The 24,870-nt window shown below is 42.7% G+C and overlaps 1 protein-coding gene across 1 annotated transcript in view; it reads right to left on the bottom strand.

Annotated features, from left to right (window-relative positions):
• LOC138296319 (amine sulfotransferase-like) overlaps positions 1 to 24,870 on the bottom strand; it is a 325,216-nt gene that overhangs the window by 89,674 nt on the left and 210,672 nt on the right. The window contains exon 6 of the mRNA XM_069235355.1: positions 17,738 to 17,912. Coding sequence (XP_069091456.1) covers positions 17,738 to 17,912 — 175 coding nt within the window. The remainder of the gene's footprint in view (positions 1 to 17,737; positions 17,913 to 24,870) is intronic.

The following is a 24,870-nucleotide window of genomic DNA, read 5'->3' on the forward strand; positions in this document are numbered from 1 at the left end:
CATTAATAGCAATACACAGCTACAGCTGAGTGCCCTATCAAATTGCCCTTAGAGAAAGTTTCCTAAGATTGACATAGAGTCACCTGGGGTTGAAAACTAGATGCTAAGCTGGACGCATTTACAGTACATCCAGATAGAGGCCAATGTCAACTGCTAACTCCTATACTGTGTGTCAACTCTGACACCATTGTGCATTGTTCAGTTTTCATTTGGATATATGATGGCATACACTTTACTAGGCAACAAATGTAACCACGCATGTCAGACAACATATCAGCAGTCATTGAACTACCAACATAGTCAAACAGTTTTGAGCATGGTGTATGGAATTGAAAAATCTGACTCTCACTTTTTTCTACCTAAGAATTGGTAGCAGCTGTCATTGTCATTTCAGGGGAGCATGTAAAGGCACTGTGTGTATCTCAAACAACATCACTAGTACTCAAACTTAAACATCACTTGTTGCATCACTCACACAAACTGTGTATTCCACGTTTCCCACTGGTAACCTTGCCAATGTAGCCATGGAGAGGACACCAGAGACCACCAAAAACCCTGTGGATGAAGGCCCCATTGAGGACCACACCCCTGTATGTTTGGACACTGACAACAAAGCTGGCCAATCAGGGAGACCTGCTCAGTCTACAACTGTCAGCCCCACACTGCCCACATTGACTCCTCCCATCCCTGTTGCATCAACATCACAGGCAAACAATCGCCCCCAAACCTGTCTCCCAAGGACAGTCTCTACTATTGTGTGCCCCCCAGTATAGGTACCTGAGTCACGTCTTCTCACTCCTGACAATGATGGTCCTGTCACCAGTAGGAGTGAGTACACTGTGCCAGGGGCACAGGCATGTGTGGCAGGGTGTGTGGGAGAAATGATGTGGGCCAGATGATGGGGCTCAAAGGGACAATACTAACCAGGACACCATCTCTCAAGTTGGAAGCCCACCAATCTTCCCAAAACATAATGGGCCAGGTACTCACTATGATGGGGGAAATCCAACAGCTGCAGAGGGACAACCAACAGGAAGTCATGCAGCAATGGCAGGCCCAAGATGCCATCCTGACATCCATTGCTGCGGTGCTGAGGGACATCAACACAACCCTGAGTAGGTCTGGCACCCAACATCAGGCTTCTTCCACTAGCAATGATTCATCAGGCCCTTCAACATCTGCGGCTGCTAGTGGAATGGAGGCCCTGCTAGCAGGCGGACATGCCTCAGACACCCCACCCTCTGTAGCTGAAGAATGGCCCCGCAAACATGGACGTCCACCCACACATCCAGGAGGAGCAGATGTCAAGACCAAACCCACTGCCCAGAAGTGAACCTCTCCTGATTGGTTCACCTTGTATGCAACAGATACACCCTGTTGACTGTTCTGAAACCTAACTCAATTTTCCAATGGTTCAAGGACACTGGACTTATGTCTCCAAAAGATGTAGCAGCTACCCAGATGATTTTATCCACCATGACTGACTCCTGAACTGTTTTCATTGTGTTAGGTTGTTTTTCAATCACCCACATAGCCTCCAATAAATACCATTTAGACAATGGTACTGTGTAAGTGTGATGTATCAACCATGTACAACTGTCATGCATGACAACTCTTGTACCAAAATGTTCAACTCGAATGTACAACCTTTTTTAGGGTCATCACACATGTACCGTATAACCAGGATACATTTGACATTGGGATTGTAACACAGACATGGCAAAATTCAGCTGTAATGTACATCTCAACATATTGATTTGTAGATTGTCAATCAGCCCATAGAGGAGCACTGCTGGTGATTTCAGAATGCCAGCTCAGGTGTCATACACTACTAACCCACAGGATACAAAGGTTTGGGACATGGTAGTACTATTACAACCCATAAGGCAAATAGATAGGTTCCATGTAGCACCGGATAAAGTCTTATCATATACCCAGACCTTTGCTTCCTAATAAACATACCCCATGATGCAGACAGAGATCAATACTGATGCCCCCCGTCCTGGAACCTTTCACTTACCATGGCCAGATAAGTGCAGGCTTGCCACTCACCTATGTCAGTCCTCGGAGACATGCATATTGGCCTGCAAAGTAGTAACACACTGACAGCTATGTACAAGGTTGGTCACATACAACAGAAACCAATGTGATGGAAGAGGCCCTGGATTCCATATTATGATGTGTCAGAAACAATAGGACACACACATGGCACATTTGTCCACCTTCAGTACCATGCAGGTTTTCTTGGTTGAAAAGCCATCTCACCGTCCTGACAGTCTGGAAACAGAAGTCATACTCCACACACTCATGAAAAAGAGTACCTGGATTCATCCATGTCTATTCCTCATGTCTGCCTGCAAACCCCTTCTGCCTGTGGCACTGTCTGAGATCTCCAAATGAGGATGAGCCAAACAGAAACTCAGCTAATCTGTGATTGACAAAGATAAGGGATAGGACAGATTTGTACACAGACATCACTTTGATAGTTCATTAGGGCATGTGTGACTTTGCTTGTGCTTTTACAAATCATTGCACTGTAAACCTAACTGTTTTCTACACATTACCAAGTAACTATCTGCATGCATATCAGAGTCATTGGAGCAACCTTAGACATCAAAGATAGTAGTAAATAGGAGATGACAAGCCAGACATACATTATACAATACACCATGGACTATTATTTGTAAAAGCACATCACATACCTTTAGTCAGTTTGAAGTACTGATTGATGAGCTCTGCCCTGATGTCTCCAGCTCCATCTTCATTGTGCTCATTCTCACTTGGCAAATCTGTATTCTACCGGCAGGATCTTCTGGCTCACCCTCATCTGATATTAATGGTCTGATGTCTCAGGGCAAGGTTGTAGAGCATGCAGAAGCCAACAATAATTTGGCACACCTTGTTGGGTGAGTAGAGGAGAGCTTCTGCAGATTTGTCAAGGCTGCAATATCTTACCTTCAGGAGCTTAAACAGTCCCCTCCACGGCACGCCTTGTTCTTCCGTGGGCCTCATTGAAGCGGACTTCCCCGGGCGTGGTTGGGTACCTTACTGGTGTCAAAAACCAAGGACGATTTGGATAGCCAGAGTCACCTGTAAGAAACAGGTACAACAACACAAATATATATCTTGGAGATGACCATTTGTGATAGCATGAGAAAAACTTTACAGACAAACATGACATCTATGACTTACCAACCAGCCAGGCCATCTCTGTGTACAGCTGTGGCATCAGCCGTGGCATATTGGTGTTCCCCATGATGAAGGAATCATGGATTGATCTAGGATGCTTTGCACATACTTGTGAAATGTACTGGTCAGCCAAACAGACCACTTGGACTTTGATGGAGTGGTAGTTTTTTGTTTGTTCATATATACATGTTCATCGGCACGGGGGGGGAGGGCAGAGCTACAGGTGTGCCATCTATGGCTCCAACCACATGTGGAATGAGTTCCAAAGTATAATACTCTGCCATCACATAGCACAAATCCTCACGTTGGGTACACATGATTTAGCTGTCCAGGTGTTTAAAAAATGCAGACAGTACAGCCTTCAAAACCAGACTGAACATGGGCTGAGACATACCTGCAGTTAAGGCCACTGTATTCTGAAAGATACCAGTGGCCAGGAAGTGTAGCAGTGACATGACATGAATGAAGGGAGGTATGCTATTGGGATTGCGAATGTCAGGTGTCAGATCTGTCTCCAACTGACGACATAGATCCATGATTGTATGACTATTCAGGTGATAATTTTGTATTATGTGTCTCTCCTCCACGGTGTGCAGGTCTACTAGTGGGTACACTAAAGGGTGTCTTCCACTTTTCATGCCATGGTAACTATGTGGGACAAAACATTTTCCAGGTGAAGGATCCAATCTATACATCATTACTAAATTCACATACACATCACACATATCTTGATATGATGTCAGATGAAACATGAAATTTGATTTACAGCCGATAGCTATGTATTCTGTGACTGCTTCCTTGAATCAGATCTCCTAAACCCTCAGATGTACTTTACATGCATAAATATGTGACAGGCAGGAATTGACATATGTAGCTGGTTTAAATGTGAGACATAGTTGTTGCACCTATACTCCATTTACATTGACAATAGGATGTTGAAAATAGATTTTAATGTCCATAACCAGCCATACCTCTTTAACACAGCCTTTACAACTTGCATGCACATTGAGACCAGTAAACATGAAAGCAGCACTTAAAACATATTCGTAGAGACTAGTTAAAAGTAAATGATACACCTTTTATTACTTTTCCATACATATAATTGCCAAAACATGGCGTCTGCCTGACCTACAGTACTGGACATGAGGAAGTGACCTAACTCCACTGGCGTATGTCGTCATGTCGGTAGGTGGTTACAACCGCAGTGGACATTGCCATTGGAACACATTGCTGCCTTTGGCAGGCTTGGGCCAATAGCAACATCAGCCATCAGTGACGGTCCTGTACATGGTGGTTGTGACCGCAATCTTCATCAGTATTCCTCACTTGACTCCTGAAACTGCTGCCAATGATCTAAGCTGCAGTGTACTGCCTCTGGGAGCAATCATGCAACATCCTGCAGGTGATAGGGCCCGAGCCTTCACTCCAGAACAGCTGGACAAGCTTGTGGAGGAGGTTCTACCCCTAGCTATATGGAGCACCAGAGGAGCAGGTGAGTCCTGTGGTATACCAATGTGTGAAAGGTGGAGTGTGTGATGGTGTACATGAAATGTGCAGGACTGATGGATTAAATCATCATGTGTGGGTGTATGGATAGATGTACATGTGCATAGATAAATGTACAGAACTGATACATAGTAGATAGTGTGTGATCTATCTTCCTTGATCCACAACATATTGTGCAGCATGAACATCAATAATGGTGAGAGAAATAATTGTAGACCCATACCATGTAATGGGCAATCTTGTGGCCTGGTCATATGTTTCTAGTCAATAACTGTTACTGATCATGCATGTTGTATCGCTGACTCCACTTCACACATGACCAGGCTGCTGATGGTAATTTGGAAAGGAGTTTGAACACTGAGGAAGGGTATATTTGCTTACTTGCTATGACTGAAAATCTTATCACCTTTTGTATTGGGATGGTGCATCACTTTCTCCACTTCTCTGTGTCATCCATGCAGGTCAACGCCCATCACAACAAGCATGAGCAATGCAATAGGTCTCACATTTGCTTGAGTTAGAGCTATTGGCGTTGTATATACATACCTGGACTTTTCTTGCCACATAAATTGATCAACCCTGAACTTAATTTATTTCTGCTGCAGTGCACATTGTTTTTCTTTATTAAAAAGTCGAACACAGTGAGCTTAAAGCAGACATATCTAGTAGTTTCCTGCTGTGGTGGATATTTCATGTTTGCGTTTTTGGGATCAAAGTCGTCACTTAACCGAATGCAATGTGATGCATTTCTAATGTAGATTGAAAGACAGACTGCTTGGCAGTTTTGTATAACACTGAGTAGTGCCACATTCTCCTGCTCTCATTTCAGATCAATGGGTGAAGTGATTCCACATCTGGAGACGTAAGAAAATTAACAAGAACCTATTCAGCTGACCCTTGAACTTTGTCCATTTGCAGACAAAACCACATGCTGCGCCCAAACTTCTTGATGATTAGCAATCGGTATATTTAATCTGTACCAAGTCTTCTTAAATGAGTCTGTAAGAAAACATTTACAAATTTAAAATTTCATTTTCTGGCAGGCAGACGCTGACAAGCGCACTTCAGGATATCATCTGTTTTTACTTTCTCTTAACTGGTCAAATGATGACAGATTTGAAAAACAAGGGACTGTGGCAGTATTGCAAAGGAGGCGGAGAAGAAAAGTTCCATGGCAGCCATGTGTGTATCTGCAGCCAGCAGAGGTATAGGCATAGAAAGAAGGTTCTTGGGCGCTCAGAATCCGTATGCATTGATGAGGGCTGCCGACCGACGGCTCCGGTGCCGAGGCTGATCTTCGAAGCAGATAGTGATACAGCTGTTGCTTTAATGTTTACATTAGCTGTGAAACACACTTAGCAATGTTTGTGGGGGGGCTAGAGAGGGGGTGGGATGGCATGGGGAGAGTAAATGTATGCTAGGAAAAACGAGCAACAACATACGGCCACATGAAGCAGAGCGGCAATAGAAACGAGGGGAAACGGTAACAGTCGAGTAAAAGTGAGTAGAAAAACATGCTGGGAGAATGGGGCGCAAGTGACGAAGAATAGATGATAACAGGGAAGAACTAAGATGTCAAAGTGAGGGGTGGTGGCAGTGACGAACAAGCATTTGGAATGCAATAGTCTTGTGTTTGCTCGAGTTAGAGCTCATAGCGTTGTAAATTACTGACTGGACTTTTATTGCCACAGACTGAAAATAACAAAAGGAAGAGAGCGAGGGTGAGCTGGCCCTGGAAAAGCCCCCTCTGCAGTTGATTTATGTTTACAGAGGGAGCTGGTGCGGAGGAGGGACTGAACAAGCAGCCACACTGTTGAGGTGAAACAGGCAAATGCCGAAAAATGTCCCTTACAGAAGAAATAAACAGGACATAGCGGAATTACACAGTACTTTGTGCTGCTCCCAAAGTGAAAAAAGGCATGACAAAGAGGCAGAACTGACCACTAGCAAGCAAGGATTTTTGAAGGACACTGCAACTAGCAAATCAAAATGCTGTAACTCATTCTATTGTATACTTTAGTATACAGCAGGCCGAACGCTAACGCTCGACCTAAAAAGGGAATTTGGTGTGTCACCGCCAAGCAAGTGCAGACCCTGGGGGTCCACAGCCAGCGGAGCACCCACTATAGGAAGCAGTGGGAGGATCTGAGATGCTGGGCCCAGAAGACCGCAGAGGCCCAGCTGGAAATGTCCTCCCAAAGAAGGAGGGGTGCCTGTCAGACCATGACTCCCCTAATGGCTTGCATTTTGGTGGTGGCCTACCCTGAGTTGGATGGGCGTTTGAGGGCAGCACAGCAGCCACAAGGGGGTAAGTACTGACTAGACACGTGTAAATCTCTCTGCCATTCATTGTATGATGTGTAAGTATTTAAACTGTGCCAATGTGGTAAGTGCTAAAGATAAAGGGCCTCCTAGGAACACCCAGAAGTCCTGTTTATAACACTGATACATAGGTGTGGGCATTACATTTTGTATAGGGACATGATACTCACCTATGTTGACCCTAATGTATAAAAGCATGTGGTGATGCACATGTGACTGTGTCCTATGTGTACCACTATACTGCTCTATATATACACACTGCTGGTTCGTCCTTCCCACCTACTGATGCATTCTCCAAATATCCTGTTGGTAAGTTGTCCAGGTATTTGGCCTCTGTCCATTCCATTGCCCCTGGATCTAACTCTATGTGCAACATCAGGTGTGACAGAAACAAGTCCAAATGTCCCTGAGTTGTGTAATAAATGTCAAGTTCATGTGAGAGTGTGATCTCTATCTGAGATTTCACATGGCATATGTGCAAAATTTACTCAGGTGTGAGGAGGTGCCCCCTAGTCTTTAGTCTGGACTGTACCTTGGCACCTCTGATGTTTAGTCAGGATGGACATCCGACATACTGAAAAGTATGGCGCGATAACGAGGAGGTAAGAGTTACCTCTGCGACGCGTTCTGTAGATAAATTGAAAGTGGTGGATACTTTTTAAATTGCTAAACTTTAAAAAAAATAAGACTAATAAAAAGATTTGTTTTACTTCGATGCTGGCCAAACGCTGATATCTGAGGGAAAGAAATTGGTATGGCTACCAGGTAGGAGTGTGCTACAACTTTGGTGAGACAATTTTTATGTGTATTTCTCACACCCCAAGGTCCGTGTTTAGTGGCCAAGGGGGATAGGGAATTCCTGATTTTTTAAAATCTTTCCACCCGCCATTTTTAATTAAGTATACCCCGGACGCCCTTCATGCTCTGGGGCCCGATATACAGAGTATCTGCACACACAGCATAAACCCAGTGAATCTTGAACTCCAATGCTCTTTGTGCCTGTGGTCCCGCAAATTGCTTGGGACAGCCTGGAGTTAACAGTCCAGGAAGATAATAAAAATCTGATTCTTTTAGTTAACTGTAGATTCTTAGTAGCACATAAATTGGACATATATATTTACTAATAGAACAGACAAAACCATTGATGCTCTGTTTAACCGAGACCTTGCTACATGAGGGCTCGGCTCCCGATGTCGCCTTAGCAATACCTGATGGATATCGAATAAACAGGCTTGATAGAGCCTCTGCCAGAGGAGGAGGCATTGCATTCATCTATAGCAATAATCTTATGGTCAACTCACATCCTCTACAGATTACAGGATGTGAAAGTCTACTTTTTTCCATCAGGATGAATCCCCAATTTACTCTGACAGCTGCCTTGATCTATCACCCTCCGGGCCCTTCTCGAATTTTTCTGCAGTCACTGACAGAGAATATTGCTGAGCTAGTTTGCTCTAAACCCAATTTCACCATATTAGGTGATTTTAATATCCACGCAGAGGAGGTGGACAATGCAGCGACTAAATCTCTGCTATCGGACATGGAGGCCCTTAACCTTGCACAGTTGATCAAGGGTCTGACACATAACAGGGGTCATACGATTGATCTAGTTTTCTCGAATGTTAAAGAACTAAAACCTATGCCATCACGCCACTTAGCATGGTCGGATCACTCTCTGATAACACTTAAATTAGACATACCTAGGCACAGGAAACTGATCCATAATGCCATTCCACCTACCAGACGCTGGCATAATCTAAAAGCCGATGACTGGATTAACATCTTAGAAAAGTTTAAACCACCCAGTCAGAACAACGTCACTGACCTATTAGAGTCCTTTAACAAATGGATTACCGGCAGTTTAGATGTTCTCTTACCGCTCTCTTCCAAAGGGAAGGGACGACATAAGCAGATCTCCCCTGGTTTACTTCCCATCTCTTACATTTCAAACGGAAATGTAGAAAGTGGGAAAGGAAATGGCGAAAGTCATATGACGATGCAATAAAACAAGAATATAAGAAAGCAATTCGATCCTGTCATACTAAGATAAAAATAGCCCAAACAAGATATTACTCCTCAAGAATTGAGAGGGTGGCAAATTCTCCTAAAGAGATTTTTCGGGTTCTTAACGAGATTACCCAGTCTCAAGAGGAATCAATGCCTTTGGATGCATCGCAGGAACATGTTAATAACCTTGCTTCTTATTTCCAACAAGAAGTATTGGATATCTATTTGATCTTCCCCCCTGCTACTGACTATACTCAGGAGACACTAGAACAGAAATATATAGCCCGCGATTTTATCAGACTTCTCAGCGATATCGGAAGAAGATGCCAGTAGATATCTTTCGATCATTAAATCAGGATCTCCTCTAGATCCAGCTCCTCCTCAAGTACTGTCACTGGGTGTGCCAATGACAGTACCTATCATCACAGATCTTATTAATCTTTCACTGTCCTCTGGAGTAGTGCCAGATCAGTGGAAACATGCAATTGTCAAATTACTCTTAAAGAAACCCAACCTTGATCCGGTACTGCTTAGCAACTATAGGCCTATCTCACTATTGCCTGTTATGTCCAAAATTGTCAAAAACATGTCAACGCCCAATTGTCCAGTTTCACGGAGGACAATAATATTCTACACTCCACTCAAATGGGCTTTAGACCATTACATGGTACTGAGACTGCATTGATTGGGGTCACGGAAGAGGCTAGAAGGCTCCTAGACCAGGGTTTGGAGACAGCTATTATCCTCCTAGATCTGAGCGCCGCCTTTGATACAGTTGATCTTGACATTTTAATCGATAGGCTACAGAAAATTGGAATCCCTGGGCTGTCTCTAGACTGGATCATTTCCTTTATCAAGAATAGAACATTTCAAGTTCTAGACAGATCTTATTTTTCAGAATGCATCAACAATAGCTACAGAGTCCCACAGGGGTCCTCCCTTAGTCCCACTCTTTTTAACATTTATATGCGACCCCTGGCAGAAATAGTTGAACCTTTTGGACTAGCCTTAGTGTCATATGCAGATAACACACAGATAGTCGTTTCTCTATCTCATGACTCCTGTAGTACAGGTACATCACTCGTCCCCTGTCTCCAAGCTGTGGCGGCATGGATGTCCAGAAGTAAGTTAAAACTTAACGATGATAAGACGGAGGTGATGATACTCGGACAATACACAAAGCCAATTCCCAATCCATTAATTAGGGAGGGCCTGGGATCCTTACCCCCCGCCCCCCAAAGGACCCTCATCAAGCCAACAAAATAGCTGTGACTTCCTTTGGCATCCTCAAGCTTTTAAGGAGGGCTTTTACAATCCTACCTTTTATAGCGAAAATAATTATTATACAGGCATTGATTAGTTCACGATTGGACTATGGAAATGCACTGTTCCTTGGTGCACCAGGATATGTAATTAAAAGACTGCAGACAATTCAGAATGCTTCTGCGTGTCTGCTGCTGAATGTCCCCAAACACCAATCTACAAGAGCAGGAATCGCCTCACTTCATTGGCTTCCCGTGTTGAAGAGAATACAATTTAAGATATTGTGCCATATACATAGAGAACTACATAATAAAGGTCCAGTATTGCTGAGGACTCTAGCTTCCTTCTATTCACCTAACAGACCTCTTAGATCTTCATCTGCCTACCTGGCAGTGACCCCAAAAGTAAGGAAAGCTAGATTTGGTGGAAGATCTTTGTCATATCATGGGGCAAAGCTGTGGAATTCCTTACCCCATGGCCTACGAGAAGTCAGCCACAAACTGTATTCTCAAGGCTCTGAAGACTCGGCTATTTAAAACTTAACTCCCTCTCCCATTATTCTCGCTATTATTTTAGCCATAAGTGCTGGGAAGCCTATGGGTAGCCATGCGCTATACAAATTAATATAACATAACATAACATATTACTATGTTCCTAGTGCAAGACATTTCATTAACATGGGAGTTCAGATTATTTATACCATTTGCAAGTTATTGTGAAGGCTACTCTGCTATTCCTTTTGCCAATGTTTTGTGGGCATGGAGCATACTGTAGGACATCCTCTATATAGGTACAATATATACTGTTTTTAGCCAACATCCTGTGTACATTGGTACTTTCTGCCAGTTTTCAGCTTTGTGATTCAACTTTGCCATACTTACATTTGCTATTAAGAACCTGTTTTGAAGGTTTTTTGTATGGCAAACCTAAATTTGCTCTGACTACATTGTGTTGCAGGTGCTGCAGTTGACAATCACATGTTGTGGAATTATATATGTTGTCAGTCAGTTATCTTGGCTCTAGGTGTATGTCTCAATCATGATTACCTTAGATGTTCTTATGTCAGAGTAACTTTACACTAAAGATGTAAGGTTACTCATGTTTGAAGTGTGGATAGTGATGTTCGTACTTAAATAACGTTATTTTGATGTTGCCATTCATCATGATAACTGTATGTGCCTTCATGCACATGAAGGGTGTCCTTTGTATTTAAGGTGTTGATATGCTCCCTGGGTTGTCTGTGGCTAATTCCTGTGTGTTAAGTAGGCCCCATAAGTATACTTGACTTTGTTTGCTAGGTGAAAATGACTGAGATGAGTAGGTACACAAAGTCTGTATCAACGTGCAACAACACAGGTAATACATGTGTTGATTAGATGTGTTTGGACTCTATTATACTCCACATTTGGATATGCCAAATGAGTAGGAGCCTCTGAGCCATTGTCCATTGTGAAGGTAATCAATACAGTGACATTTGATCTATGTGATTTCTATGCAACATGCAGTCTTGTTATTGGCATTTGATGAGCTAGCTTTCATGTAACATGGCATCTGTTAATTAACTGAGCATGTGTAGATTTGACGTATGTGTGATGTGGAAATCAATGTTCACAGTCATTCCGATTGCTGGTTTGTTGTCTGACAGTGATGCTGTGTATATGGACACATTTTCATGTTTCAATGCATCTTGTGCAGGAATTGTTTATGTCATAGCTGCACTGACAGGATGGCTGTGAGATAGGTGGCTTATGTGGTGGGTGACATTGTTGTCATATAGGGTTGTGGAATGTATGTTGCTGTGACATGATGTTGGCTTAAAACAGTTTCTTCCTTGGGGTGTATCTCACATATATGTGCAGTTAGTGTTGTGTATAGTGTGATGTAAGTGTATGAAAATAATGTGATGAACCTACCTCTCTCTCTATTTCTCAGCATCAGCATTGGCAGGCAAAGGAGATGGGGCACAGCAGAGTGGGGAAGCTGCTGGCCACAAGACCTGTAGTCATGATACCACCGACACTGAGGGACCCAGTGGCTTGGAGGGTGAGGGGAGTGTCACAGGGGAGACAGGATCCATGTTTTCATCTTTAGAATCCTCCTCCAGTGGACACTCCCGGCGGTGGCGGACCCATCTGGGACAACCCCAGCACCATCTCTGTCCGCCACCCCACTTACTACCACCGCCCTCCCTGTAGCTCCCCACCCAATTGGCCGTGCCCGCTCACCCAAGATGGTGGGCATCTCCTTTGCCGCAGGCAACTCTGCCCCAGCCTCTGTTAGCCCTGTTGCCCTCAGTGAGAAGGCTATTGATCTCCTGAGGTCCACCTCTGTGGGTCATTAAACCATTGTGAATGCCATCCAGGGACTGACAACTCAGATCCAGCGGATTAATGCATTTCTGGAGGGCACTCACTCTGCACTGACTGGCCTACAGAGATCCTTTCAGGCTCTGGCCTCCACACTGACGGCAGCCAGTCACTCTTTGTCTCCCGTCCCCCCTCCGCCTTCCTCTTCCCAATCCAAAACCCCTCTTCCCAGACCCAATCAAACACACAGACAGACAGGCATGCATCCACCTCAACACCAAGGGTAGCTCAGACAAACATGAGCACCACAAGACACACCACCGACATGCACCTAAGCAACAGCCACCTGCAGACACAGCAGCAGTGAAAACCTGCCCTGACACCCCCACCACACCCATCATCACAGACAGCACACCTGACTCACCTGCAGACACCACACCAACATTCACAGATCCAGCCACCACACCTATCCTACCCACAGACAGCACCACAGCAGACCCTCAGACATACAACCCAGTCACCAAACCCGCAGACACCACAACCACTGACACTCCTACGTCCAGCACATCTGCCATACCTGCAGTCACTATCCCAGACACCCACCCACCACATCTACTAGCACCTCCACCCCCCTTATCATATGACACATAAACACCCTCAGTCACCCACCAACAGACATCCCCGCCCACAAGCATACCTCCCACAAACCTACACCCAAGACAAGCACACCAACACCTCAGACAACCACTCCCTCTCCCTACACACCAACATCCTTTTGCTATGACCATCCCTGTGTGCCAAAGAAATCTTTCCTTGCAGAGTTTTTCTTTTTCCCTACTCCTCTCCCCCTGTGATACCCCTAAACGTTCTAATTCCCTCCAAGGCTTCTCTTACCACCCCTGCCAGTGCCCATGCCCGCCCCACCAAGAAGTCTATACCTCCCAAGAAGACCCAATCCTCCCCGAAGCCTACACCTAAACACCCCCCCAAGCCTAATCCCAAACCCCCCTTTCAAGCCCAAGTCCAAACCCCCCCTGCCACCTCCCCATTACCACTGAGGTGCCTGCTTGCCTGCTTGATGCCCCTACCTGTGGAGGTTACATGGCAGTCAGGAGACAAGTTCGGGGAACACATTTGTGCACTGTGTGCGTAGAGACTTTGGCCCATATTTATGCTTTTTTAGCGCTGCATTTGCATATGTTTTTTTTACGCAAAAGCAGCGCAAACTTACAAAATACAATTGTATTTTGTAAGTTTGCACCGCTTTTGCTTTAAAAAGCGGCGCAAATGCGGTGCTAAAAAAGTATAAATACGGGCCTTTGTATCTGAACTGGCCTATGGCCTTTGACTTGCACATTTCCAATTACTTTTAAAATATTTCGACTAACCTGTTGTTGATTTGATGGTTAAATATTTGTCATGCTTTTATTTCTCTAGTATGGTGTTGTCTGTGGCTGAAATTAGTTGTGTGTCTGTATTTATATATGTGTGTTTGTGGTACTTGTGCTACCAGTTTTGTTTAGCCAGTTTGTGAGGTTGTGCGCAGTGCTTTGCCTCACAGTGCTAGGGTATGTGTTGTGTGGTGGACATGTGCATGTTTGACACATTTTGTTGTGATGGCATTGAGCAGTGTTTGTGTTGACGTGTTTGTTGCGGTGTTGTGTGGCTTTGTGTGCTTTGACTGTGTGCCTGTGCATGTTTTGTGCATGGTAATTAAGATACAATGTCCTGTATATGTCGATTGGTAAATAGTATGGTTGTGTAAATGTGTGTTCTTTCCCTGTTGTACGTTGTATATGTGATTTGTCCCTGGGTAGTGTCCAATGTCAGGTTGACAAAGGCAAGGGATGTTGCCGAAACATGTTCTGTTCCAATCTTGGATTGAATAAACACACACGTGTCTGTCTTCTTTTATTGAGAGAAGTTTGATTGGAGATATATATATATATACAAACAAAAGAAAACATGGGGCACTCACGGGTGCTTTGAATCCAATTTATTGTGCCACAGACGCGTTTCAGCAACACTTGCCTTTCTCAATGTGAATGCGCAAAAAAGAAACAAACAGCTGAGCAGTCTTTAAATAGATCGGTCGATATTTCAAATGGAAAGACAGATGACGGGCTATCAGTTCACCTTAGCTCTGCCATCCGGGTCCTGCCATCATTCTATGTTTAGGCTCCATATTATTCAACCAGTGACACCCTTGTTTTTTAATTTCCTTTAGTGGCAGTCATTTCTTCAGTGAGTGTGGGTTGTCACTTTCTGTCAAGTTCTTAAAGGGCCCAATAAATAGTGCTCTCCACTTTGCTCAGTTTAGTTCGAATTTCATTTACTTTAAAAAAATGAAATACAGCAAGATGGAATATCCCTCATTTACAGTACATTGCCCTATAATAGTCTGTGCATACCTCAAAGCGCCGATTTCGTAATCAGAGCCTTCACATTCCAGTAATGTGTGACCTCGTGTCAGCAGGTATGCTGTTCCTTCAGGCAAAAGGTGGTTCTGGCATTTGTAAACTCTATTAATCACCAATGTCCACTTGTAATTGCCGAACTCTTAACGGGTGCCTCCATTACGTGCTAGTGGCTGCACGTTATCAATTTACAAACAAAAGAAAACATGGGGCACTCGCGGGTGCTTTGAATCCAATTTATTGCGCCACAGACACGTTTCAGCAACACTTGCCTTTCTCAATGTGAATGCGCAAAAAAGAAACAAACAGCTGAGCAGTCTTTAAATAGATCGGTCGATATTTCAAATGGAAAGACAGATGACGGACTATCAGTTCACCTTAGCTCTGCCATCCGGGTCCCGCCATCATTCTATGTTTAGGCTCCATATTATTCAACCAGTGACACCCTTGTTTTTTAATTTCCTTTAGTGGCAGTCATTTCTTCAGTGAGTGTGGGTTGTCACTTTCTGTCAAGTTCTTAAAGGGCCCAATAAATAGTGCTCTCCACTTTGCTCAGTTTAGTTCGAATTTCCTTTACTTTAAAAAAATGAAATACAGCAAGATGGAATATCCCTCGTTTAACGTACATTGCCCTATAATAGTCTGTGCATACCTCAAAGCGACGATTTCGTAATCAGAGCCTTCACATTCCAGTAATGTGCGACCTCGTGTCAGCAGGTATGCTGTTCCTTCAGGCAAAAGGTGGTTCTGGCATTTGTAAACTCTATTAATCACCAATGTCCACTTGTAATTGCCGAACTCTTTACGGGTGCCTCCATTACGTGCTAGTGGCTGCACGTTATCAATTTACAAACAAAAGAAAACATGGGGCACTCACGGGTGCTTTGAATCCAATTTATTGCGCCACAGACGCGTTTCAGCAACACTTGCCTTTCTCAATGTGAATGCGCAAAAAAGAAACAGCTGATTTCGTAAGTGTTGCTGTTGGTGTTATGGGTATTGGCTATATAGAAATTGAGATGAGTTCTTTCTCTATAACTTTGCAATGATATAAATGAGAATGTATTTCAATTTTCCTAGAGAAGAATAATATTGGTATCGTTTAGCAATTGGGGGGTATTGATTTAAAAAAATATATAGATAGTATGTGAATTTTATTGTCTCAAGTAGAAGGGAATGAAATTTAGAATTTTGATATTGGCTTTGTTTACATTCAAGAAAAATATTTTTTTCTTTAAAAAAATCTCTTTATTGTATGTATATGTGAGTCATATTTATATTCATATCCATTTTTATACTCATATTTATATATATTTATATTGTTATTATCTTTTGGTATATGAGTATTACTTGGTAATCTAGCGGAATAACTTATTATCAATGAGATGGATGTTTATACATATATATATATATATATATATATATATATATATATATATATAATCAGGCCTATACCCTTTTGTTTATATTTATATCTATATTTATAAGAGAAAGAAAAACTTAGTCCTGTTTCTATGCCTGTGCTAGCCGGGTATTTAATGTGGTGTGTATTGGTTGAATTATACACGTGATCAAGGCTGCTTGTCAGCCGAAACGCGTTGTGTGTTAATAAACACTATCTGCTTTTGAATTCCTGAGTGTGCGGTTATTGTGGAAGTTTCTGTTTTTGAATATATATATATATATTTATTCACTTAAAAAAACAAAGGTACAGGGACGTTATAGTTAGGCCCACATTTTATATGTACCAAACCATAGAAATTAACCTGTTATAGTTAGATTGATCTCAAGTTACTATAACTCGTGCCTTATAACTCGCTCCCTCGCCATGCATTGCTAATTATCCCACAAATTATGGCACTCATGACATCTTTGGTAACATCACTGATAACATCAATGTAGTATCTGCAGTAACATTTTTGACGAAAAAACTGTGCATGGCTAGGGCGCTAGTTACAGTTACCTTAGAGTATGAGTAAAGTCTTAGTTCTCTAAATCCTCCCAGCAAAGGTTCCCATCGAAGTTGAAATGGGAACCACTGCTTTTGTTGACCATCCCATTAAGTGTACAAAACCTCTAATGAGTTTGCGTGGAAATCAAAATATCACAAATAATGACTCCCGATATAATTAACTGTAAGTGAATGACTGAATATAATCGTGAAAATATATATGAACTAAAGGACAGATGATGGCTGGATGAACATCTGCAAAGGATAAAAAGGTAAAAAGGTGGACGAAAGCAGGCAAGGATGAATTCATAGATGGATCAATGGAAAGGTGAATGAAACTCCCCCTGGATTGGTAGAATCATTTTATTTTGCTTCTACCAGATGCTTTCCCAAAGATGTAAAAAAAGATTTTCGGGCTAAGCAATGGAAAAACTAACCAAAATAAGGGTTTGAGTTCATGCACTAGTGTGCTGCATTAGATTCTCCACTTCGATCACTTCATTTACTTTAAACTGTTTAAATAAAATGTCAAATGTAACGAATGCGGATTTATTTGTTATTGCTTGAAATTGGTAACAGATTATACACAAGAATAAAACGTGTTTTACCTATTCTATGTGCTCTGAGACCCAAATGTGCAAAAGCAATATACAACATTGATTTGGTTATTGAAATTCTCTTGATTTTTATACTGCAGATTTCACAGTCTGTGTTTCAGTCAAACTGAAAGAGTACTGGTAATAAAAATAATGCAGCAACAGATTATTTTAAATTACCTTTTCGGAAGAAATTTTCCTTGTCTTTTTTAAAAAAATCCTCTGGCATGGCATTGGTTTTTGGGTCCACCTTCATGCTTTTGAATGTCGACTGTTCCACAACTTTTTCCAGTTCATGATCATCCAACTGCTTTCCCAGGAACTGGCATATCTTGATTACTGCAGATCGCAAGTCCTGAAACAAGGTTTTAGCCAAAATATTAAGTGCATCGTCAGCAGTGAGGACCACTTCACTATCAAACTGCAGGACTTATTGCCACATGTATCAATGGACTGGTAAAAAAACACTAGTGGCAATTTGTGGCCAATACTGCAACCAGTGTGGAATTTTGTGAACTAATTTATGTACTAATAGGTCAGTTCACAAAATTCTGAATTGAATTGAGTCACAATTTGATATATCTTATTAACATTCAAGAGGTAAATTGCAAATTGTGATTCAATGCGACTGGCCACATTTACATGAATGGTGGCCTGCAAGGCTCACCCGACCACCACTATGATTGTTTTTAAAGGGACTGGGCTGTTTCTTATTAAAATCTCTAAGATAATGTTTTTTCACATTCCCAAAGGAGACAGTGTGCAACAGGATGGGATTCGTATCTAGGAATAACTTATGGTGCTTTCACAAATGCTATTTGCAAATCAGAACATCTGAAATTACAAAATAGGTTTGCACATCTGGACCTTAATTTCCCACTTAGCACTTGGTTTACACAGCTTTTACTATAATTAGATGTGACTTACTCAACACCTGAGTGTGAGTTAAACCTCAATATGAAAGCCTAATTCACCATTTTATTCTAAGAATATATATGTTAAATTTGACGTATGTGTGCATTTTCAGGATTAAGGCATTTATATTTTCCATGAGAAGCATGTCTTACCCCTACAAACTATGCACAGGAAATGCTTTCCAAATGTTATTCAGACCTGAATATTTGTGTATAGGATAATACTAATTGAAAAAGCTTTGTGAATCAAGAGATTAATTTGTCAACAGATCCTCAGTAAGGATTTGAATGTCTCTAGAAAATCCCCTTTGAATGGGTCATCCAGTGTAGACTAAAAAACAGTAGTCTTTACACAGTCCTATATTTCTAGAAATCACCAACAAAAGGCATTCTAGAATGTTTGCTTGATGAAGTCAGCTGGTGTGTTGAGATCTCTTGTGACTTTATTGTTTCTTTTCCAACTTTCAAATCAAATTTAAGATTCCAAAATCTAGCTTTACATGATTTATGGTTCAACAAATGCACCATTTTACTAGCCACTCTCAACACCAGTGATTCTTAATCTTTTCACTTCTGTGGACCTCCACTTAAGCATTACTTGAATCCAGGAATCACTACACAATCATTATTGGAATCTGGGGAAACACCCCATCGACTTATTATAGCATTCAAGGGGCCCTGGCATAGGCAATTTTGATGATCTGAGTTGCAACTACAATACACAAAATACAGAAACATGCATTCATCAAACAACTACACAAATGACTAAGGGCCTGATTAGGATCTTTGGGATTAGAATACTTTGTCACAAACATGAAAGTTATTCCGTCTGCCGTATAACAAGTTCCAATAGATATACACTGGAATTGGAATTTGGTGGTCGAGATACCCATTACATTTGTGACGGAGTAACCCCGTCGGCCAAGATCGCAATCAAACCCTGAATATTTCATTTAATTTACAAACAAATATATAAAAAATTGTTTTAATGGGAGGATTGGAGCTTTTGTAAATTCAATTGAAGCCATCCATCATAAATAATATAGTCCATTTGATGCATGTGTACTGCTCCTAGGAATCAGTCAGAGAATACCAAGAAAAATGTTAGTCTCCAATTTCGAATTCCTTCATGTTTGAAGAACTTTTCAACATTTTCAATTTTACATTCTGTTCCTTTATTTATAAGCACTTTATTAATCTGTTAACGTTGTTTAATTTTCTAAACTGTCACAGAGCCCATGAGTAAGCTTCGCAGACCTCCAGGGGTCCTCTGGCCATAGGTTAAGAACCACTGCTCTGCACTGTTGTGAATTTGTCATTGCATTTTCAAAGATGTGGCCTTCAACACTAAACAACACAAAGTTTAACAATAAAGTACTTTTCCCAATATTGATTGTATTTTCTCGTTGGTTGTAGCCTAATTTGTAATAATTTGACGTCTGTACATGACCAGGAGCGGTTCCTCTGTGAGAGTGGAAGAGCGTCACCCTGCTGAAAAAGTGCCCCACAACAGTGGAAAAATACAATGGTACTGTGAGGCCACCAAAAGGAACGGAGGAGTAGCTCTTGTGTGGCTTTAATTCCACGATGATCTGCTATAGAAGAGTCATGACACATTTGGAGTGCTCTCATTTGTACTTCGTTTGAAGGAAGAAACAAAGCATCCTTGTGGTAAAAATGTTCTTTGACTTTGCGTAATTTTGGACGTAGTTCTTTCATTACGGAGTCCGAAAGAGTGGAATAGCCTGACCGTACCTTGTCAAGAAATGACTGTACTAGACCAATGATTCTTAGGGTTCAATAAGATGTTGCGAAGGAGAAGGAACAATGTCAGGATAACGTCGTGACAGGGCATCTGCAAGTATATTCTGAGAACCAGGGATATATGTAATACAAAAATCAAACTGACAAAAAAAAAAGCCGAACGGGCTTGACGACTGTTCTGACATTAGAAGTTCCGTAAACATTGCAAATTTCGGTGATCAGTTTGTACTTCAAATGGTTCCCTAGACCCCATAAGGAAATGTCTCCATTCGTTACATGCTGTCTTCAACCCCTACTGTGCCCTGGACGAGGTGATCTCGTCCAGGGCACCGGTTCCCGGGTGCCTTGGACGAGATCACCTCGTCCTGCACCCGGGAACTGGGGGGAGCGCTAGCGCTCCCCCCCCTGTGCTCACCACCCACCCCCCCAAGGCAGGGATGGAAGGGGAAGCCCTTCCCCTTCCACTCCGACCCCTCCACCCCCCTTCTGACGTCAGCACGCGAGCGCACGCTGATTTGTCACAGGGACTCCTCCCATCACACTGGAAGCTCAGCTTCCAGCGCGATCGAAAGAGAAATGCTTTGCATTTCTCTTTCGATCACGTGGGGGAGGCCGAGAGAGGCTTCAAAGGGAAGGAAAGTTATTTCCTTCCCTTTGAAGTCTCTCTCTGCGTTTCAAAAGCCGGATTGCAAAGCAATCTGGCTTTTGAAACGCCCACTAGACACCAGGGATTTTATTTTTTTGTGAAACTGGCATGAGGGGAGCGACCCCTTGGGCAAGGGTCGCTCCCAATGGGGGGCATTTTTTTGGAAGGGCTTTTCTGCCCCCAGGGGGGGAGAAACCTCTAGGCACCAGGGATCTTTTTTTTTTTTTTTTTTTGGAAGGTTGGGAGCGACCCCTTAGGCAAGGGTCGCTCCCCTGGGGGCCAAATTGTATTTAGACCATTTCTGCCCCCTTGGGGGCAGATCGGCCGATTTTAGGTCAATCTGCCCCAAGGGGGCAGAAACGACTAGGCACCGGGGATTTTTTATTTTGGCGCCAATGTCACGCAGGGGGAGGGACCCCGTAGGCAAGGGTCGCTCACAAGGGGGTTGGGGGGGGGTAAGTTTATTTTAGGCCATTTCTGCCCCCCGGGGGGCAGATCGGACTATTGTTATTAGGCCGATCTGCCCCCAGGGGGGGCAGAAACCTCTAGGCGCCAGGGCAAATGTTATTTTTGTGTTTTTTTTTTTGTTTGTTTGTTTTTTAGAGATGGGGAGCGACCCCTTAGGCAAGGGTTGCTCCCCTGGGAGGCAAATTGTATTTAGACCATTAATGTAGGCCATTTCTGCCCCCCCCTGGGGCCGGCTGAGCTAGAGGCCAAAATCCACAGGTAGGCACTTTGCAAAAAACACCTCTGTTTTCTGTGAAAAAATGTGATGTGTCCACGTTGTGTTTTGGGCCATTTCCTTTTGTGGGCGCTAGGCCTACCCACACAAGTGAGGTACCATTTTTATCGAGAGACTTGGGGGGAACGCTGGGTGAAAGGACATTTGTGGCTCCTCTCAGATTCCACAATTTTCTGTCACCGAAATGAGAGGAAAAAGTGTTTTTTGGCCAAATTTTGATGTTTGCAAATGATTCTGGGTAACAGCACCTGGTCAGAGCCCCACAAGTCACCCCATCTTGGATTCCCCTGGGTTTCTAGTTTTCAAAAATGCACAGGTTTGGTAGGTTTCCCTAGGTGCCGGCTGAGCTAGAGGCCAAAATCTACAGGTAGGCACTTTGCAAAAAACACCTCTGTTTTCTGTCAAAAAATGTGATGTGTCCACGTTGTGTTTTGGGGAATTTCCTGTCGCGGGCGCTAGGCCTACCCACACAAGTGAGGTATCATTTTTATCGGGAGACTTAGGGGAACGCTGGGTGGAAGGAAATTTGTGGCTCCTCTCAGATTCCAGAACATTCTGTCACCGCAATGTGAGGAAAATGTGTTTTTTTAGCCAAATTTTGAGGTTTGCAAAGGATTCTGGGTAACAGAACCTGGTCAGAGCCCCACAAGTCACCCCATTCGGAATTTCCCTGGGTGTCTTCTTTTTAAAAAACATATAGGTTGGCTAGGTTTCCCTAGGTGCCGGCTGAGCTAGAGGCCAAAATCTACAGGTAGGCACTTTGCAAAAAACACCTTTGTTTTCTGTCAAAAATTGTGATGTGTCCACGTTGCGTTTTGGGGCATTTCCTGTCGCGGGCGCTAGGCCTACCGATACAAGTGAGGTATAATTTGTATCGGGAGACTTGGGGGAACGCTGGGTGGAAGGAAATTTGTGGCTCCTCTCAGATTCCAGAACTTTCTGTCACCAAACTGTGAGGAAAATTTGTTTTTTTAGCCAAATTTTGAGGTTTGCAAAGGATTCTGGGTAACAGAACCTGGTCAGATCCCCACAAGCCACCCCATCTTGGATTCCCCTAGGTCTCTAGTTTTCAAAAATGCACAGGTTTGGTAGGTTTACCTAGATGCCGGCTGAGCTAGAGACCAAAATCTACAGTTAGGAACTTTGCAAAAAACACCTCTGTTTTCTTTCAAAAAATGTTATGTGTCCACGTTGTGTTTTGCGGCATTTCCTGTTGCGGGCGCTAGGCCTACCCACACAAGTGAGGTATCATTTTTATCGGGAGACTTGGGGGAACATAGAATAGCAAAACAAGTGTTATTGCCCCTTGTCTTTCCCTACATTTTTTACTTCCAAATATAAGAGAGTGGGTAAAAAAGACATCTATTTGAGAAATGCCCTGTAATTCACATGCTAGTATGGTCACCCCGGAATTCAGAGATGTGCAAATAACCACTGCTCCTCAACACCTTATCTTGTGCCCATTTTGGAAATACAAAGGTTTTCTTGATAGCTATTTTTCACTCTTTATATTTCAGCAAATGAATTGCTGTATACCCGGTATAGAATGAAAACGCACTGCAGGGTGCAGCTCATTTATTGGCTCTGGGTACCTAGGGTTCTTGATGAACCAACAAGCCCTATATATCCCCGCAACCAGAAGAGTCCAGCAGACGTAACGGTATATTGCTTTCGAAAATCTGACATTGCAGCAAAAAGTTACAGAGTAAAACGTAGAGAAAAATTGCCATTTTTTCCACCTCAATTTCAATATTTTTCTTTTTCAGTTGTTATTATCTGTAGGACACCCTTGTAGGATCTACACAAATGACCCCATGCTGAATTCAGAATTTTGTCTACTTTTCAGAAATGTTTAGGTTTCTGGGATCCAACACTGGTTTCATGCCCATTTCTGTTACTGACTGGAAGGAGGCTGAAAGCACAAAAAATCGTAAAAATGGGGTATGTCCCAGTAAAATGCCAAATTTGTGTTGAACAATTGGGTTTTCTGATTCAAGTCTGCCTGTTCCTGAAAGCTGGGAAGCTGGTGATTTTAGCAGCGCAAACCCTTTGTTGATGCCATTTTCCAGGGAAAGAAAACACAAGCCTTCTTTTGCAGCCACTTTTTCAATTTTTTTTAAAAAAAACAAAATTTTCACTGTATATTGGCTAATTTCTTGGCCTCCTTCAGGGGAACCCACAAAGTCTGGGTACCTCTAGAATCCCTAGGATATTGGAAAAAAAGGATGCAAATTTGGCTTGGCTAGCTTATGTGGACAAAAGGTTATGAGGGTCTAAGCGCAAACTGCCCCAAATGGCCAAAAAAAGGCCTGGCACAGGAGGGGGAAAAGGCCTGGCAGCGAAGGGGTTAAAGCTAGAAGTTCACGCTCCAAAACAGAATAATTACATTTAGAATCTGCTAACACATGAGACAAATAAAAGACTGGATGTTCTAGGTCATCATCAACTTGTCTCTGTAGTAAGGCAGCCCCTATAGCTCTCTCTAAAGCATCAGTGACCACGATAAATTGTTTAGTGGTATCAGGATGTCGTAGTATTGGAGCTTGGGTAAAGGCCCGTTTTAACTCTTGGAATGCTCTTTCGGCAGTGTCAGTCCAAAGAAACCCAGTAAGTACTTTCTCTTTCTTAAGGGTCTTCGTTATTTGACTGGTTTGTTGCGCGAAATTGGGAATAAATTGACGGTAAAAGTTGGCCATCCCTAAAAAACACTGTTTTTCTTTAATGGAAGAGGGGGATGGCCAGTCAAAGATAGCCTGCACCTTCTCATGATCCATGGAAATACCAGTTGGACTGATGTGATACCTTAGATATTTCACTTCTGTTCTATCGAATTCGCATTTCTCAGGTTTGCAGAACAATTGATGTTGTCGAAGTCGGCCTAGGACTTGAGTTACAAGCACGGTATGATGATCAGGATTTCTAGAGTATATCAGGATGTCATCCAAGTAAATGACCACAGTGTGATTTAATAAATCAGAAAATATCGAATCCATAAATCTCTGAAATATGGAAGGGGCACTGGTTAACCCAAAGGGCATTACTCAATACTCATAATGACCAAAAGGAGTGCGAAAGGCAGTCTTCCATTCATCGCCTTCCTTTATTCTCAGCAGATGGTAAGCTCCTCTAAGGTCTAACTTTGTGAATCTGTGCGCTCTTCTGACGGATTCCAAGATATCCCTTATTAAGGGTAAGGGGTATCGGTCTTTTATAGTGTGTTTATTTAACCCACAAAAGTCTAAACAGG

Source organism: Pleurodeles waltl, chromosome 5 (assembly GCF_031143425.1).
Source record: "Pleurodeles waltl isolate 20211129_DDA chromosome 5, aPleWal1.hap1.20221129, whole genome shotgun sequence".
NCBI lineage: Eukaryota > Metazoa > Chordata > Amphibia > Caudata > Salamandridae > Pleurodeles > Pleurodeles waltl.